The 19,542-nt window shown below is 51.4% G+C and overlaps 1 protein-coding gene across 11 annotated transcripts in view; it reads right to left on the reverse strand.

The window, feature by feature from the left end:
• Window positions 1-769: 769 nt before the first annotated feature.
• Window positions 770-19,542, reverse strand: part of ODF2 (outer dense fiber of sperm tails 2) — a 31,624-nt gene continuing 12,851 nt past the window's right edge. For all 11 annotated transcript variants that reach the window (XM_060100564.1, XM_060100560.1, XM_060100559.1 and 8 more), the window contains 14 exons: window positions 19,023-19,154; window positions 15,354-15,425; window positions 14,203-14,274; window positions 13,964-14,080; window positions 13,114-13,299; window positions 12,481-12,590; window positions 10,420-10,555; window positions 7,743-7,853; window positions 7,493-7,597; window positions 6,302-6,460; window positions 4,628-4,728; window positions 2,983-3,145; window positions 2,434-2,559; window positions 770-1,763 (listed from right to left, as the gene is read on the reverse strand). In XM_060100564.1, the coding sequence (XP_059956547.1) occupies window positions 1,575-1,763; window positions 2,434-2,559; window positions 2,983-3,145; window positions 4,628-4,728; window positions 6,302-6,460; window positions 7,493-7,597; window positions 7,743-7,853; window positions 10,420-10,555; window positions 12,481-12,590; window positions 13,114-13,299; window positions 13,964-14,080; window positions 14,203-14,274; window positions 15,354-15,425; window positions 19,023-19,154 (1,779 nt within the window). In that variant the 3' untranslated portion in view covers window positions 770-1,574. The remainder of the gene's footprint in view (window positions 1,764-2,433; window positions 2,560-2,982; window positions 3,146-4,627; window positions 4,729-6,301; window positions 6,461-7,492; window positions 7,598-7,742; window positions 7,854-10,419; window positions 10,556-12,480; window positions 12,591-13,113; window positions 13,300-13,963; window positions 14,081-14,202; window positions 14,275-15,353; window positions 15,426-19,022; window positions 19,155-19,542) is intronic.

Consider the following 19,542-nt stretch of genomic DNA (forward strand, 5'->3'; position numbering starts at 1 on the left):
AAATTAAAAGCTGGAAATAAAATTAAAAACAAAACAAGGGCTTCCCTGGTGGCGCAGTGGTTGAGAGTCCGCCTGCCGATGCAGGGGACATGGGTTCGTGCCCCAGTCCGGGAAGATCCCACATGTCACGGAGCGGCTGGGCCCGTGAGCCATGGCCGCTGGGCCTGCGCGTCCGGAGCCTGTGCTCCGCAGCGGGAGAGGCCACAACGGTGAGAGGCCCGTGTACCGCAAAAAAAAACCTAAATAAATAAATAAAAATAAAAACAAAACAAACAAAAAACCCTAAAACATTAAAAGCTGGAAACTATGCATGTCTCCAAAATGGGGGGATGGGGGGCGGGGGCGGTTCTGGTAGTGGAATCCAGATGCCTGGGTGGGAGCCATTGCTTTTGAGGATGTAGGGGAACTCTTGGACTTGGGTTAGAGTGGCTGAGAGAGGACCAGACTGGATCACCCAGAGGTCAGTACCAGCATAGTACACTAAATTTGCTCTCTTCTCTCTGAAGAATTTTTTTTTCTTTTAAATACAGGAAAATGTGAAGAGAAAATAGCCCATAATCTTATCATTCAGAAAGCAATTAACATTAAAAAAATAGTAATACATACACATCCCATCTTCCTCCTAACAGCTAAAGTAGTCTGCCCTCACACACTGAGCAGTGCCCTTCAGTGTGTCTCCTCCAGGCCTTTCATGGGATTGTAAGTGAAAGCACACAAAGGAGAAAGAGCCAACCTGGCCAAAATGAAATGAGGAGTCTCATGCACGAAGTCCTTTAAAAACATTTACTGGCTTTCCTGTAGCATTTTACTGAATCATTTTTAGAAGAGGGCTGGGGTGGGTAAAGGAAATCATCCAATGGAGCCTTAAATACTGATTATAAAAGCTTTTTGTAAAACAATACACATGTTTCAAGAATAAATGCATTCCACAGATACAAACCTGGCAAAGAGAAAAATCAATGAGATTGCGATTGTACTTTTACAAGGCGAACTGGACATAAGCCCTCGAGTGTCTATTGGCAAGTGCTTGAGGGCAAGTGGCCTTGAGGAAACTTGGCCATGAGAGGTTTCCACTGGGCTTGGGAGGGGAGCACCTTGGGGAAAACACTGTACCCATGAAATAAGGAAAACAGCAAGTGAACATGAGGAGCGGTGAGGACCTCTTGCGAACAGCTCCTGCTGGTTCAGGTCAGGGAAAACCCAAGAGACAGTCCTAAAAAGAAGAGAGCTGTAAGGGAACTGGAGGGCAAGACCAGTCCAAACATTCTCTTGGGAAAGGAATGAGCAAAGTCACGGTGAGTTACAATCTGACCCTAATAGTAGTAACTTTAAGGCCTGTCAGGGTAATTAAAAACTTCCGTCAGGCGATGCTGTCGGAGAGGAGAGAACGAAGTGGGTTCTGCTTCATCCCCTGCTGCTTCAGGCACTTTTCTGGAGCTAGTAGCTAAGACAAGACCCTGAACATACTTCGTCACAGGACGAGAGAGGAAAACCAACAGGCTTTCCGGGTACGGCTTAGCAACGCCTCAGTTCCCACGGCATCCATCCGAGCTCCTAGCCCAAGAGTGGCCACCTTAGGCAGGAGGAGACCGGGAGCGGATGGGAGAGCTCGTTAGGTAGGAAGTGTAGGGACCATCCCCGAACACGTTGGCATAGGACGACTTGAGGAACTGGACGTAGTTCTGCATGCTGCGGTTGGTGCTCTCCGACTGCTCCAGGCGGTCTTTCAGGTCTTGCAGGCGGCTCTGGTAGCGGCGGTCAGCCTAAGAGGAGGAACGGGGCCGGGGCCAAGTGTGTGTGACATCCAGGACAGACAAACCCATAGCGACAGAGACTTTATTAGTGGTTGCCAGGGGTTGAGGGCAGGGGAACGGGAGTGGCTGCTAACGGGTAATTTTCTTTCTGAAAACATTCTATACCTGGATTGTGGTGATAATGGTACAACACTGAATATACTCAGAACCACTGAACTGTGCGGTTTGAATGAAGGAATTTTACGGTAAATGCTGTCTTAACAAAACTGTTAATAAAAAAGGGGGGGGGCTCTTCCCTGGTGGCGCAGTGGTTGAGAGTCCGCCTGCCGATGCAGGGGACGCGGGTTCGTGCCCTGGTCCGGGAAGATCCCACATGCCGTGGAGCGGCTGGGCCCGTGAGCCATGGCCGCTGAGCCTGCGCGTCCGGAGCCTGTGCTCCGCAATGGGAGAGGCCACAACAGTGAGAGGCCCGCGTACCGCGAAAAAAAAAAAAAAAAAAAAAGGGGGTTGGCCTGGGATATCCTGAAGGGATGGCAAAGTGATGCGAGAAAAATAAAACCATGTCATACTCATAAAAACAATGGAACATCTTGCCCTGCAGGCGCCAGGAAGCTCAGATCTCAGCCCACTCCCTTCTTGTCTGCTCCTACCCCATCCTCCCACCCCCAGCCCGACTCACATCGTCCCGGCTCCGCCGGAGCTGGCTGAGTTCAGTCTTGGTCCTGCTCAGCTGGGCCTCAAGGTCCAGGATTTTGTTCTGGGCTGCTCGCTCCTTGGAGGCTGCGTGCTCCTTGGTTTGTTCCACCTGCCCGAAAGGCACAGAGGTGGGGCTGGCTTACCTGGCATGGGGGACACCTGGTAAAGAGAAGGCTGGGCCGCTCCCACTAGCTGGTCTCGCTGGGGACAATTCTCTGGAGCCTCAGGGCAGGAGCAAACTATGGGGACAACTTCTGCAACCCCGCTTTACCTGCCCTTTGCCAACGCTCCATGAGTCATCACCTAAGACGTGGTACACCTGTCTGATGCCCACTCAGGCAGCAATCAAAGGAGCAGTTATGAATAAAGTGCCAAGTCCTTTACAATAATTGCTCACTTGATCCGTATGATGATTTCATGAGGCAGGTACTACTTCTATATGCCCATTTCTCAGATGGAGAGATAGGCTCAGAGAGGTTAGGCGATTTGTCCAAAGACACAGAGATAGGTTAGTAACAGAATTGAGACTGACCTGCCTCCTGGCATCTTCAATGGCGCTCTCCAACTGCCTCGCCAGGGTCCCACATTCCCGGGTTTTCTCCTCTAGTCGCAGCTGGCACTGGTGGATTGCCTCCTCCCTCTTGGCAATCACCTGTAGGAACTCGATATTCTGGGCACTGGTCGCCTCCAGTTTCCTAGGTGAAAGCATTCAATCAGGTCCTGCTCGTCCCCCTACCTGTCCGGTTCCACACAGCTGGGGGCTGCCAGCCACCCCGGGCTGGGGTTCTCATGACATCAAGAATCTCCAAGGAACAACAGGAAAAAAACAAAGAAATCTGCTGAGCAGCAAGGCGGCAAGGAGCTGTACGAAGAGTGGGAGAAGCACAGACTGACCGCGGCTGTGCCAAGTCTGTATGTCATCACGTGTAATATGGCAACTTGCGGCTCAGGCAGGTGGGTTCCATCATGATTCCCACTTTACAGATGAAGAAACTGAGCCGAAGACAGGTGAAATCATTGGCTGAGGCCAGCATAGCTAGCACGTCTGTCACCGAAACCTACGCGCTCAACTTCTTCTGTTCACTGTTGCCTCCCTCAGCAAAGGGACTTCAGCTGCGCCACTCAACATACTTGACCAGCCATGGGGCAGCAGCGACCACCCCGTGTGTACACGTGGTCCCCGCTGCACTTCCAGAGCACCTTCCAATTCAAGGAGCTCTGCAAGTCCTGCTGAACCCAGCTACATCTTCGAGGCCAGCAGAGTAGAGGTGGAGCCCAGGGGAGACCACCTGCTTTAAGTCCCTGCTGGCAGGCTGTGTGAGCCACCTGGGCCAGTTACAGCCTCCTGGGACCCCAAGCCTTTCACCTCTGAAAACTGAGGCTCCAGCCCTTATTTTACACATGCTAAAAGCCCTGGAGGAAGACAGTCTAAGTCGCAGCTTTGCCAAGTACCAGCTATGTGACCTTGGGCAAGTCACTTAACCTCTCCCTGAGCTCAGTTTCCTCACATCTAAAATATCAACTCGTATATACTGACCTATATGGCACATTTTTGCATGCCAGGTAATGTGCTAAGCCCTTGGAGGATTATCTCATGGAGGACTCACAATAATCCCATGAGCTGGACTGTTATCCCTACCTTGGTCCCTTTCTCAAGATGAGTAAACAGAAATTCAAAGGGTGAAATGACTTGCTCAAGATCACAATGCAGGTTAAGTGGCCAAGTTGGGACCAAGGGCCAGAGCTTCCGATTCCAAAACGTGTCCTCTTTACCCGACTGCTTCCAACAGTCCGTGAGGAACAGGGAAGAACAGATCAGAAAGGTCTTGGGAAGGACAATCGGGAACAAAGAGCAGAACGGGGGGAGGCCCCCACCGCAGCATCCGGGCCCTGCCGGTTTGCTTGGATGAAGCATACCTTTCTGACAGGTGATGCGGGTGGATGGTCTGACCTTGATCACACTGTTATGGTGTCCCCCCTGGCCGGAGACCACCTTCCTGTCTCCCACAATGCCTACCACTGCAATGGTAGGCACAGCTTTTCCTCTAAGGTCTGCCTAGTACCTTCCAGGGCCTTGAGTCCCTCAAACACTTCTGCACACTAAGCCCAAAGCAGCTAAGTGGCTGAAAGTCTCAGGTCCTAGGAAGAGGACAGAGATGGGACCAAGTGCCTCTAACCTCTCCAGTTCATCCACCTTCAGACTCAGCTGTTTATTTTCCTTCTGGGAAGCCTGATGTTTCTCTCTCGCCATCTCCAGCTTGTCCCCCTGATGTTCGATCTAAAATGACAGGAACACAGACTGGTTTGTGAAAGAACTTCCCGGTACAGCCCTCCCTTCTCCCTGTGACCTGTCATCCACACCCAGGAGAGAGGCACACTGCCCTCAGCAGGCATCTGAGTCTCAACGCACAACCTGGAGGAGAGGGGAGAGCGGGGACAGGTTAGGCCCGACCCCCGAGACTGAAGGCTTTCCCGCACCGAGAGAAGCCAGCTTCGATCCTGAAGAGACACGACGACACTTCCTTGATCAGCAGAGGCCAGTCAGTGGGATCTGGGCAGACGTGAGAAGGCAGAAGCAGACGGCAGGCCTAACTGGCCCACATGACACACCACGGAGCTTTACCGAGGATGTTGGTGGGACCGCTGAGTGCATTCTTCTTAACTGGGGACAAATGCAGGCAAGGCCACAGGAAATCTACTGAGTCCTTCAGGCTGGCAAGTTTGAGAAGTTATCCAGAAGGCTGCTTTCTGCAGAAGCCTCAGACGTCTGGGCCTGAAAGGCCCTGAGAATGCTCAGGTTCGAGAGAAGCCTGGTGATTAAAGAGTGCTGAGAACCTGGGCTTGGGAACCAGACAGAGCTGGCTGGGTTCCAATCCCTGTTGACAAGTATTAGCTCTGTGACCTCAGGCAATGACTTCTCCCCTCTATGCCCTGGGCTGCTTTCTGTAAAATGGGGAAAATAAGACCCCTTACAAAGTTCCTGGGAGAATTCAATGAGGGAACGCTGGAGCACCGAGCACGTGCTCAAACAATGGTAGCTACTTTCACTGGTACTACAAGGAAGCAGGTTAAGAGAGGGGAAGGGTCGGGCTTCCCTGGAGGCACAGTGGTTGAGAGTCCGCCTGCCGATGCAGGGGACACGGGTTCGTGCCCCGGTCCGGGAAGATCCCACATGCCGCGGGGCAGCTGGGCCCGTGAGCCGTGGCCGCTGAGCCTGCGCGTCCGGAGCCTGTGCTCCACAATGGGAGAGGCCACAACAGTGAGAGGTCCGCGTACCGCAAAAAAAAAAAAAAAAAAAAGAGAGGGGAAGGGTCTTGCCCAAGGTCACAGTGCAGACGAGAGGCATAGCATTTCTTAGACACCGTAGGCTTGGTTCCAGTAACCCAGAGGCAGACTGCTTCTGGTAGAAAGGAAGTCCTCTTTCAGGACCCCTAGCTCAGGCAAGGGGTCTGTTAAGACTACGGAAAGGCAGCTAAAGCAAGAGAAAGATGGAAAAGAAGAAAACCTATGGCTTGCTGTCTGCTGGTGGTGCATGGCTGAGGGCAGCAGTGGAACGTGGAGGGCAGAGGCCGGCGGAGACTTGGAACCCTCGGGGAGGGGCAAGAGCAGGAGGGCCCGGCAGCTCCAATCGAGTGGCGGCTCCTATAACTAAAATCACTTTGTGCAAACACAAGGCATTTGGCACACCAGACTTTTATTTCACAGCACCGATGACAGCTCACTCCTCTGAGAAAGCAGCAGCCAAGAAAAGGGAAGTGGTCCTCCCTGGGTGGGGGGGTGCGTGCAGCTCATCTTGGTAAGCGGGCCCCTGCTCGGGCCACTTCGCGGGAACCTCTCTGCCAGTCCCTTACCTGGCTGCGCAGGTCTGATATGATGGCTGTGAGGTCGATGTTCTTCCTCTCATAGCCCTGCAGCTGGTCTTGGCACTCTGCCAGCTTAGCCTCCGTGATCTTGAGAATATCAGGCAGTTGCTGCAGGTCAGCCAGCTGGGACTGGAACTGCCTCCGTGCCTGGAGTGGGAGACAGGGGCCCACCGTTGGGAAGGGCCTGGCTGCTGAAGAGGCCAGGCAGAGTGCTTTGGATTTAGGGCAGGGCCGCCCTCAGTCCCCAGAAAGGATCCTGAAAGATCCACGGGCAGAAGCGCGGCCTCCCTGCAGGCCACTGAGGGTGTCTAGCTGTTCCCTGGGGGGACACACTTGGCCCTGACTGGCCACCTGAGCTGCCACCCCTTCAGTCATTGAAGAATAATGGCAACCATGTAGCAAACTCCGGGACCCAGGCATCACTTATTAAATTCATACAACAACCTATTAAGTAGGTGCTGTTATCCCCATATGAGGACGCTGAGGATCAAAGGATCATTTGCCCACGGTCACTCAGCTACAAACTGGCCGAGGCAGGATTCAAGTCTAGTCTAACCTCAGAGCCCCTAGGAAGGCAATCACGATGCTCTAGGTCAGAGGGAAAAAGCGACGACCTATCTGGTCTTAGCCCATCCTTGCATTAACGAGGAGCCTGAGGACTAGAGAGAGGCAGTGACTTGCCCAAGGTTATGCAACAAGTTAATGGCTGAGCCTGGAACCAGTCCATCTCCAAGGTTACTATTAAGATGACCCCTTTGCTTCTAGAGAGCCAAGTCATCTCTAGAAGAATAAGGCTCTTTGGGGAAGGGGACAGGAGGAACACTTTCGGTTGGCACCAAATAAAGACACCACACAGAATGCAATAGGCACAGTTAAGGCCTGACGGATCTGTGGATTTGAATCCACTTGGATATTCCAAGCAGGGGAAACTTTTTTTTAAGGAAAGTGAAGAAAGAAGGAAACCAGGATGAGAAAGAGGGATAATGAGGAAGCAGGAGAGAAGGAAGAGAGGAGACGAGGAAGGAGAGAGTACATACACGGTGGAGTGGACCAGCCCAGCAATAAGAACCTTCATGAATCTCTGTCATCCACATCGGAGAGGGCCAATGACAAACAAGACGGACAGACTGACAGACATGGGACTGGGTAGGGGAAGAAGGCGAGGAAGGAGAGCAATACCGTTTCAATCTCTTTGTTCATCTCGTCTTTAAGGATCTTGTTCTCTTTGTCACAGCGTTCCAGCTGGGCAGCCACTTCATCAGCCTCCAGTCTGGTCTTCATCACCTGGGGACCAAGAAAGCATCGGGCCATCTTGGGCAGAGCCAAGTTTTGGTGAAAAACACCTTCCCAGGAGGGGCCTTATGGTGAGTCTCCATCCCAGCCTGCTGGGAAGGGCTGCCCTGGCAGGCTTGGCACCTGAGAGGCCTACCTGACTCTTATAGTTGTCAATCATTCCCTCGTAGTTCTTAACCGATGCCTTCAGCTGCTGAACTTCGATGTGCGCCTGGTTGAGTTTCTCCTCCATCGGGACGAAGCTAGCCTAGAAGGGATGGCTCGTCGGTCACCAACGGGAAGGTTCCCGAGCAGGTGGCCATCCCAACCCCAGCTCCTACTCCGAGGGGCCAGCAAAGGGAAGCCCCACCTACTCAAACCCACGCCAGCAGTTTTCCTCAGAGAGGCACCAGGGCAGGATTCCTGATAAGACCAACTCAAGTGACTACAGATGCAAATAAGAGACTCTGTGTTTTTTGTTCTTATTACAAAAGCAGTACATTATGGGGGAATTCCCTGGTGGTTCAGCGGTTAGGGCTCAGTTCAGCACTTTCACTGCCGGGGGCCCGGGTCCAATCCCTGGTTAGAGAATTAAGATCCCACAAGCCTTGCGGCTTGGCCAAAAAAAAAAAAAAAAAAAAAGCACTAAATTATCACTAAAGAAAAGGGAGATAAAACCAAGAAAAATGAATCATGATGCCTTATAATATGGCTACATATTGATAACTGTGTAGCTACTTTATTTTTTCCAGTAAGAATGGGATTATGATATACTTACTGCCTTGCAACGAACTTTTTCAATTAACAAGTAAGTTGGGAACTACTTGTCTCATCAGTGAATGTTCTCCTACAACCCAAATGCTCACCTTAGCAGATGGGACAAAATAAATCATGGTATCTCAATAAAATAACAAGCAATCATGTAAAAGAAAGAGATAAAGCAAAAAAAAAATCTGAAAAAATATCCATGGAATATGGTTGAAGGAGAAAGGCAAGCTGCAGAATAATGGCTGGATGAATGGATGTGCATGTGTTTGAATGTGTATGTGAGTATGAGGGGAAAGAACTGGAAAAACACACATCTACGGTAACAGGGACCTTCACTTCCATATAACGTTTCTGTGATGTTTTCAACTTTCACTATGAGCAGATTTTATCTTTGTAATGATAACAGCTAGGAAAATACACTTCTACAATCATTTTGAACAGTCACACTGTGTTTCACCACACAGACATACCATACTGCAACCAATACCCCAGCTAATTGTTAGACACGGGGCTTGTCTGTCATTTATCCAACAATTGCACTACAACAAATGAGATACTATACTCCCACCAGAGTGGCTAAAATGAAGAAGATGGGCAATACCAAGTATCATCTCACATATCCCTGATGGGAGTGGAAATTTGTACAACTGCTTTACTATTTGGTGACAGCTACCAAAGCTGAATTTGTGTATACCACCCGATGACCTGGCATTTCTATTATACTTCAAGGTATAGGAACTGTAAAAATACACCAAATATGTGCACCAAAAGAGGTACAAAGATGTTCTACAACCCAAATGTCCGCCGACAGTAGAATGGATAAACACATCGTGGTACATTCATACACTGCACTGCACTGAGAGTGACGAACTGCCACACATGACGTGGATAACTTCCACAAACATAATGCTGAGTAAAAGCCATAAAGGCCAGGCACAAAGTTCCAAACCAGGCAAACTAATCTGCGGTGACAGAGGTCAGGATAACCGTGCCCTTGGCAGGGGGTGTCTGTAACTAGGCAAGGTCACCGGGGTTCTGGGTTTAAGGTTCAATCAGGGTGACTGATGGACAGAGTTACATTCATTTTGTGTACCTTTCTGTATTATACTTCCTTAAAATCAATTTTACTTAACAAAAATCAGTAATAAATAAATAAATAAATAGATAGATAGATCTAGATGTTATTGCCCAGATCAACTAAAAACCAAGATCAAACCTGGCTCTGCAACATCTACCTCTTTTCGGTTGCCTCTCGCCCTCGGTGTGCTGGGAGGGTCTAGAGGGAGTGGTTAAGAGCTAGTGATTAGAGCCCCAGGGTCAGACTGAGGTTCAAATCCCAACTCCAACGCTTCCAAGGGCAAAATCTTGGCAAGAAACTTAAACTTGGGGCTTCCCTGGTGGCGCAGTCGTTGAGAGTCCGCCTGCCGACGCAGGGGACACGGGTTCGTGCCCCGGTCCGGGAAGATCCCACATGCCGCGGAGCGGCTGGGCCCGTGAGCCATGGCTGCTGAGCCTGCGCGTCCGGAGCCTGTGCTCCACAACGGGAGAGGCCACAGCGGTGAGAAGCCCGCATACCGCAAAAAAAAAAAAAAAAAAAAAAAAAAAAAAAGAAACTTAAACTCTAAGCTTCAGTTTCCTTATTCTGTACAGTAGAGACAATAATTACACTATCGGGAGGCTAAAGTGAGAATGAATGCATGTGAAGGGGCCAGCAGGGCCCCAGGAGAGTCACTGTTAACCTCAAAGTCAGGTCCATCTCATGTGCACGGGCTGACTGTCATGCTAAGCACTTTACATGCATCACCACCTTCTCACAAGGACCTCATTTCCTCCCGCTGAGGAAACTGCAGCAACACAGGAGGAAACGTCCCGTTCAGGTCCTGCAGCTCTCAGAGGCAGGGCCAGGACTTGAATCTGGGTCTTGCGACTCCAGAACAAGCCCTCTTACCACGCTGCTGCCTCCAGGCCCTCTGAAGGCCCCGGTGGTCACCTCTGGGGCCCAACCAGGAGCACCACCAGCCTCTGGTCTCCACCCAACCGTCCTGGTCCCGGCTCTCACCACCGACCTTCAGCCTCTCATTCTCTAGCTTGAATGCGGAATACTCGGCCGTCTGCCGGTGTAGCCTCTCCACCAGGCTGTCCCGGTCTTCTCGCATCTTCTCCTCCGAGGCTCGTTGCTGGTTTACAAGATCTGTCACCCGCCTGGAAGGTCACAAAGCGAAAGCAGACGGAATCAAGGCCACAGGTTGTGAGCAGCCCGGCACTTGGTATGGAGTAGGGCCAAGTGTTCCTACGCAGTTCACCCGTGTCTCTCTTCTTGGCACCCTGCCTGCTCCCCAGTCTCCACCCCGAGGGGCAGCTGCCCTGCCACTGTCGCCTGTGGCATTCCCAGGTATCCCACTTCGTATTAACAGCCTTTTAAGATTTGTCTCCCATACCACCCCCTCCAAGAAGCCTTCTCTGTTCTGATCCTCCCGTGAGGCTGAGACACTCCCTGAAGATAAGGGCCAGAGACGCAGTCCCTCCCCAGCTCCCCAGGGCACCCCCTGGATCTCTTATCCCATTAGGAACTGAAGTTAGGACAGAACTCGCAGGCCCAGTGGTAGGGGATAACCCCAGGCACCCGTCTCCCTCAGACACATACTCCACTGGGGTTCTGTGTCCCCAAGGCGAGGGCAGGTGCCATGAGCAGTAACAAGGCACAAGCTTCCCTTGCTCCCTTCCCCTACGCGCAGGCCCTCAGCAGGTCTATAATCCAAGAATAGAGACTGAGGCTCTTGACTGTAGACCCACCTGATACTGCAGAACCTTGGCACAGTGTGTGTTTTCAGTATTGATAAATTACAGTTCACCACTCGGCAAATATTTAGTGAGTACTGACTAGGCCCAAGCAAACGCCTTGTATTGGTTTACCGGCAAACTCCTACCCAACTTTATTTTTTAATTTTTAAAATTTATTTATTTTTGGCTGCATTGGGTCTTCGTTGCTGCTCACGGGCTTTCCCTAGTTGCGGCAAGTGGGGGCTACTCTCCGTTGCGGTGCGCAGGCTTCTCATTGCGGTGGCTTCTCTTGTTGCGGAGCACGGGCTCTAGGCGCGCGGGCTTCAGTAGTTGTGGCACGCGGGCTCAGTAGCCGTGGCTCGCGGGCTCTAGCGCGCAGGCTGAGTAGTTGTGGCGCACGGGCTTAGTTGCTCCGCGGCATGTGGGATCTTCCCGGACCAGGGCTCGAACCCGTGTCCCCTGCATTGGCAGGCGGATTCTTAACCACTGCACCACCAGGGAAGTCCAATGCATTTGGGTTTTTTTTGTTTTTTTTCGGGGGGGTACGCGGGCCTCTCACTGTTGTGACCTCTCCCGTTGCGGAGCACAGGCTCCAGACGCGCAGGCCAGTGGCCATGGCTCACGGGCCCAGCCGCTCCATGGCATGTGGGATCTTCCCAGACTGGGGCACGAACCCATGTCCCCTGCATCGGCAGGCGGACTCTCAACCACTGCGCCACCAGGGAAGCCCCATTTGTTTTCTTTTTACTGCTGTAACCTTCAAGGCCAACACATAGCCTGTTATATAGTAGATGCTCGATAAGTATCTTTAAATGAATGATCACATGACTATAGCTGACTCTGAGAATGGTCACTGTTGACAGTTCACCAGTGGCAAGAAAGGTATGAGTTCAGTCACCTTCAACTTGAGGCCACTTTTGCCCCCTACTCCCAGGCCATACCTCTGACCTACTGACTGGTGGACAAAACGACTGAGAGAAGACAGAGGGATTACCAGCTGCCCCGTGCACCAAGGACAGGAAGGAGGATACCAGCATGCCTGTGCCCATTTCCCATGCCATGCAGACTGGGGCCCAGCTCAAGCCCAGGTGTGAGCAGAGAAGGCCCCTGCATAGTGCCTGCCGGGGGGTAGGACGCTGGGGCAGGGGCTGGAGCCAGGACCCAGGGTCCAACCAGAAGGCCCACCCCAGGGCCACCCACAGCTCAGTCCAATGCAGCCCCTGACCAGAGGAGACCAGATGGCAGCCGTGTGAGCGACGTGAGCTGGCACGGGTTGCCTGGCGCCGTGCACTGGCACACCCCCCTCCTCCCATTGGCCCACACGCCCTCTCCTAACACAGACGTACTCGTTCAGGACAATAATTTCCAGCTCGAGGTCCCCCTTGTCTTTCACAACTTGGTTGTAGCGGCTCCTCCATGATTCCAGAGTGGATAAAGCTTCAGCAACATAAAGATCCTGGGAACATGGGACAGAAGGGCCCATCAGCCTGGTGTCACCGCTGAAGCCAAGCAAGCTGGGAGTCACCCCAGGTCACCCTTCACCCTGATAACTTCAACCTCACTCCTGCAACTCCTTCCTAGAAGCACTGAGAGTGAAGCGGGAGCCCAGCTGTTGCTTTTCAGTTTCCAGCATCCCACGCGCCCTGACTGCAAATCCTTCCTTAACTGTCATTCCCACCCACAATGTGGATGTGGTTAAAATGTCCCACAAACCCTCCACTTGTCTCCAGCCAGCTGCCCACCCCCATCGTCATCCTTTTACCCATTTACTGCCCCCCCGCCTCTCCCTCCACCCAGTAGCCAGCAGTCCTCCCAGCTCATTCACCCCTTCCACGGCCATCTTCCTCTCCGTTCGTCCGCCTGCCCAGCCACCTCTATTCAGCTTTTCACCTCTCCCTGCTCAAAGCAGCCATCCGCCGGCAGCCAACCCACCCCCGACCCTTCACCCTCGGCCAGCCCTTCTCGGGGAGGCCCGCTACCTTGTCAGCAAGCTGCACATGCAGCTGCTCAGCGTACTCCTCACTCTTCTCAGCTCGTTCTTTCTGGGCTCGGATGGCCCTCTTCAGGGACTCTTTGTCTCGTTCTCCCTTCTGCTTCAGTTCCTTCAGCTGCTCCATCATGGACTCCACTTCCGCCTTATGCTGGTTTCCGCTGCGCTCCAGGTTCTGGGAGAGGACGGCCCGGGGGCAGGTGTGGGGAGAGGGACAAGGATGAGGGAGAGACAGAGGAGAGAGACAAGGAAGGCCGGGAAAGGGCAAGGCAGAGAGTAGAGGTGAGAGGGGACGAGCAAAAAGAAGGGATGAGGGAGAGAGAAACCAGGTCAGCTGTGTGGAGGCTTAAAGGTCCCCCAGGGCAGAGCAGAGACGAAGGCCCCTCCCAGCTCTCCGCAGCACCCCTCCCATTACTGAACACACTGGGGTCTTAGTGTGAAGACAGAGCTCTTCTGGAATCCTTCCTTGAACTCAGCATAGTGGTCAGAGATATTCCTCAGTCACTCAGCAGAGCTGTGACCTCAGCAGGTCCCTGGCTCAAAGATGCAAGCTGCATTTGAGCCCACCCCCTGCCCCATGGGTAGTTATGAGAACTGAAGGCCTAAGGGATTAAGTGATTGGCTCAGGGGCATGGCACCCAATTGGTCACTGCTGGGAAGGGCACCCAAGACCCTCAGGGTCCACTGCTCTTGCCACTGGCTCAGAGTGCTTTGGCAACAGCGGCCCCGTAAACCTTTAGGGCAAAGCCTTCCTGAGCGTGAGAGCCTTGGCCAGGCCACTGCCCTTCAACTGCCAGGCCCCGCCCCCTCCCCTCCCCACCTGTGGGGCTGGCAGGTACCTTGATCTGCATGCACAGGCGACTGTTCTCTGCCTCTTTGCACCGAAGCTGTGCCTGCAAATGCCCACGCATGGTCTCCATGGACTTCGAAAGCTCAGATGCTGTCTTCGCTTGAGCCTTTGGAGAAGACGAAGAAAGTGGCAGAGCCGGGGTTTGAACCCAGCTGTCCGATTCCAGAGCGCACTCTACCCACTAAGCTCTGCTGGCCCATATCAAGGAGCAACTGCTGGGGACAGTACCTTCTCACATTGTATTTCCTGGAGGAGCTCTTCCACCTCCTTGTCTTTGTCTTGCAGCAGTAATAGCAGGCGCTGGAGAGGGCACACACTGTCATGAGCTCCCTGCGGAGGGTGAGGAGGCCCCGCCCAGGGAGGACAAACACTCCTGTGAGTGCCTGGCCACTGGGCTCAAGTCCCAGATACATCGGCCCATGTCACAGAGACCCTAGCAGGAAGCACCTAACATCTGAATCACAATTTTTTACAACAATTGAAAATAATGTTAGTTGTGGGACACACTGAAACACAGACACACGAAACACTAAGGAAGCCCCATAATCCCCCACCCAGAGATAACCATTGTTAGCACACATTAACAAGTCAGATACCTAGTTTGCTCTATAACCACATTTACTATAGTGTGATTCAATCTTCTATATCTTTTGAAAAAGCACTTTAACATTTCAATTTACGGATGTATCATAATTTGATAAGGCTCTCGAGCTGGGAATGCAGGTTTAGGCATTATCGCCATGACCGTTGAATCCCCTACAGCGACGTTCGGCCAGGCACCGAGGGCCAAAGGCCAAACCTCGGGAACCCTGGTCTCTGTTTCTTTCTTTCTCTTGGACACTCCCAACAGGCATCAATACATCAAAGGCTCCAAAAGGTATTGTAGTTAAGCAGCTGGTTTAACTTGTCATTCAGGCTGGGCAGTAGTTCCCCAAATTTATTTGGCCATGGATCAACCCCCCCTTTTGTTTCTTGTACCCATTAACACCTTGAGGAACTCAGGGTTCTATGGAACAGACTTTGGAACAACCTGCCCTGGGAGAGATTCCTTGGGAGAATTGGAATTGTTGAGTCAACAGGTCTGTACCATAATACAAATAAGGAAATTCAGGGGACAGACTCTGATGATTTACAAATCCATCACTCTCATCACCACCCCTCATGCTGATGTCCAGCTTGGTGGTTCAAGCTCTCGAGTGATTGACTAGACAAGCCCGGTGGGGCAGGAGGGACGGGGATATGTGTTTCATGATTTCACAGGTCATGAAACTAAGACCCAAAGAAAAGTCAGAGCGGGGCTCCAGCCCTCCTGCCGCCACTCAGCACCTCTACGCCGTCGCCTATACCCCCTGGAGCAGGCAGGGGGAGCTGTGTGTTACCGCTTTCTCGGAGTCCGCCTCTGCCAGCCGTTTCAATAATGCTCCTTGTTGCTCCATCAACTTTTCGGAATCCTTCAAGGGAAGGCAGGGAAAGCCAACTCATTAGGCAATAAACTGAGATGTCTACATCCTCTAGGTCCTGTTCCTTTTCCAAAAATTATATTTCTAATGATAGAAGTAGTAAATTATATTCTCATTATAAAATATTTAATGAAACCGATAAAGCTGAAGTCCCCCTCATCTCCACCTCCAAACCCAGCCCTGCTGTTATGAGTTTGGATTGTCCTGCCCATCCTTTCTCTATGCATTTATACGTAGCTACACCTAGAGAAGTATCTTTTGGGGGATGAGGGGTGGGAAGGGATTAATGTGTAATTTTACAAAATCATATCATACTGTATTTTTGTGTCACAACTGGATTTTTTAACAACAGTTTTACTGAGATATAAATTCAGATACAAGTCACCAATTTGAAATGTATCTATCATTCAACGGTTTGTGGTATATTACATTATGATTTTTTTAATTGTGGTAAAATATAACAAACTTTGCCATTTTAAGTGTAAAATTCAGTGGCATATGGTACATTTCCACTATTGTGTAACCATCATTACCATCTAGTTCCAGAGTTTTTTCATCACCCTAAAAGGAAACCTGCACCTGTCAAGCAGTCAGTCTCCATTTTCCCCTCCCCCCAGCTCCCCTCAAACCCCTAATCTGCTTTCTTTTTTAGGGGGCGGGCGCACCACACGGCTTGGAGGATCTTAGTTCCCAGACCAGGGACTGAACCCAGGCTCCAGCAGTGAAAGCGCTGAGTCCTAACCACTGGACCGCCAGGGAAATCCCCAACCCCTAATCTGCTTTCTGTCTCTAATATGCCATGGCATTTTTTAACTTCTCCCCGTAACCTTTGGGCAATAAGGCGGTTCCCAGGTTTTGCAGCTGTAAACACTGCAGCAGTGGACATGTTGGGCACATACTAAGTGTCTCTCCAGGATTGATACAAAGAGTAAGAATGGCTGGGCCCGAAGATCTGTGATTTGTGGCAGGTGACACGCCCTGCAAAATGCCTGCACTGACGCACACGGCCACAAGCAGGACGTGAGAACGCCGGGCAGTAGCCAGCCTCTGCCTGTTGCCAGTCTTGCCAGCATGAATCCTGCTGTTTCAGTTTGCATTTCCCTATTTATGCATATGCTTATTAGCCATTTAAGCTTCCTCTTCCCCGGACTGCCCGCTCACACCTTTGCCCACTCTCGCACAGGGCTGTGTCTTTGAACCGTCTCTATTCTTCCCAGTCACCTAAATAAAGTGTCCCTAGAAGAAGTCTCACCCCACTTTCCCTTTCAGTCCCACAGGTCACCTTCACAGGCTAAGAGAAAAGGGCTCCCTGGTCCCAAAGTTTCCCAGGGACCTAGGAACTGAGGGAAGACAGCATTTATGGGTTCTCTAGCAACAAGAGGAGGCAAAGAACATAGGATGAAAACCTAGGCCAGGGACCCAGAGTCTGAAGCTATTCTCACTGCCCCGACAGGCAATACCCTCTGAGCCTCCTGAGGACTCTACATAAACTAACACACCATCTCACCAAATCCCCCGCTCTAAGGAGCCAGGCACTATCACCACCCTCATTTCACAGATGAGAAGATCGAGGTTGGGAGAAGTGAGGTGAGCTGCCTGAGATCACACAGCCAGAAATGGCAGAGCTGGGCGCTAAGCCAAAGGACTCCAGAGCCAGAGCATTCCCCCAGCACACTGAGCACTCCCCAGTAAGCACCGCAGCGGGGCTGTGGTCCTGAGGGCCACATGGGCGGGAGGAGGCGAGAGCCTGTACAGAACCTGGAACGCCTGCTGCGGTGGGAGTTTAAATTAGCTGACCCTTCACCTCCAACTGGAGATTCTGGGATTCTGGGATTGTAGGAGCTAAGAAGGCGAAAAGGGAAAAAACTGGCAGGAAGACATTTTCTGAAGCCCCACCCCCCACTGCCCCCAGACCCAGGACAAACAGCAGCGACAGCCACCATTTACCAAGTACCCACTGCATGCCAGGAGTACGCACAGTCCTCATCCACACATCACCTCTAAGTCCCTCACAACCCCACATGGAAGATGCTATTCCCATTTTATAGGTGGGAAAACTGAAGCCCAGAGAGGTAAAAATCACCCACCCATGAACAGTGAGCTGGAAATGAAACAGATAAAACTATTTTAAGAGAATAATTTAGCTATAACGAGTAACATTCACAGAAATATATTCTGGAAACCCTCAAGTACACCAGGATAGTACAGATGAATGAGCAAAATAACACTTGTAAGAGCAAACAACCAAAAATTGTCTCCATTGACGGAAGAGTGGGTAAATAAGTTGTGGTATTGTCATAAAATGGAATAGAGCAGTGAAAATGAACTACCTTAGGCTTCAAGGATAAAAATGGACGGATCTCATAAAAACATTGATTGAAAAAAGCAAACTCAGAAGAAAACATATGGAACAATATCATTTATGTAAAGTTTGAAAACATGCTAAACAATACTATATGTTGCTTAGGGATACATATATAAGTGAAAAACTCTCAGATTCCAGATGAAGTTTCCCTCTGATGGGAAGGAGATGAGGTTATTGCCAAAGGAGACACCAAGAGGGATTTAACCATGTGGACAAGGTTTTGTTTGGAAAGCTGGATAGTGGGTACACTTTTACTTATTTTAAATATTAATTTTTAAACTAAAAACAAAGGAAGTTGACACTTTTTTTAAAAAAGTTAAACTAAAAAAAATATCATCTCATCAGGACGGGCTTTTTTTTTTTTTTTTTTTTGGCTGCGTCTCGAGGCTTGCGGGATCTTAGTTCCCCAACCAGGGATCGAACCCGCGCCCACGGCAGTGGAAGCGCCGAGTCCTAACCACTAGACCGCCAGGGAATTCCCAGCATGGGCATTTTGAGACTCTCGGTATCCCTTTGTTTTTTTTTTTTTTTTTTTTTTTTGCGGTATGCGGGCCTCTCACTGTTGTGGCCTTCCCCGCTGCGGAGCACAGGCTCCGGACGCGCAGGCTCCGGACGCGCAGGCTCAGCGGCCATGGCTCACGGGCCCAGCCGCTCCGCGGCATATGGGATCCTCCCAGACCGGGGAACGAACCCGTATCCCCTGCATCGGCAGGCGGACTCTCAACCACTTGCGCCACCAGGGAGGCCCTATCCCTTTGGTTTTGAACCAAACAGGAAGAGAGCTGTTTATACTGTCAGTCTTTTCAGAGTCATTTGGTAACATAAAATGTATTTCAGAGACCCCTTTTAAGAAAACAAAGTGATACCATACAATGTGTCCACCAGCCATTAAGCCGCCTGCTTCACCAAAACTCAGGTCTGGTCTCCTCCCCGCTTTGTCGCATGACCCCTGGGATGGGCTGAACCCCTCCCTGACTCTCCACTGCTCTTTTGACTTCCAAGGTCCTTCCTGTGCCACCTGGCTCACTTCAACAACAAAGACAGCACTCGTCTACCAGATGCCCAGCATTTCACATGAATGATTTCAGCAAATCTTTCTACGGCCCCCTCAGGTCAGGCAGGCACCAAGAATATTTTCCTTTTACAGGCAGGAGCCTGCGGTGCTAGAGGGCCAGGGCTCCGGGTGAGCGCTGGGTAGGGGTGCGGCTAGGACCGCAGCTCACCTCTTTGCAGTGCTGTTCCTTCAGCAGTTCTCGGAGGGTGCGGTTGGTTTCCTCAAATGTGCTCAGCTTCTGCAGGAGAAGTTCCTTCTGCCTCGTTAGGGTGTTGATGTCCGTGCAGGTCATTTGCTTCTCCTGGAAGACAGCAGGCAGTCTTGCCAGGCACGGGTGGAGAAGGGAAGAGCTGGCACAGGGAGTCCCCATGGGGAGCTTAAGAGGTATTGGTGCCAGGCAGCCTGGGCAAGAAGAGCTGGGCAAAGGCAGGCTTCCCGGAGGAGGCAGATCTGGAAGCATGGGCAGGTTCTGAGCCTGCTGAGAATACCAGGTGGGGAAAAGGGCTGGAGAGCTCAGTGTGGGCGAGTGCAGTTAGGGCGGGTTTCCTGGACGAGGTGCGCTTCCTGGACGACAACATTTGGTGGCTGATACTGGTAGGAATCAGACACGTGCCTTGACTCACTGTGATCCCAGGAGACCCACGATGACATCTCAGAGGCCCTGGCTACCAAGGGTCAGCCTCAAAGGT

Source organism: Mesoplodon densirostris, chromosome 6, assembly GCF_025265405.1.
Source record: "Mesoplodon densirostris isolate mMesDen1 chromosome 6, mMesDen1 primary haplotype, whole genome shotgun sequence".
Taxonomy (NCBI): domain Eukaryota; kingdom Metazoa; phylum Chordata; class Mammalia; order Artiodactyla; family Ziphiidae; genus Mesoplodon; species Mesoplodon densirostris.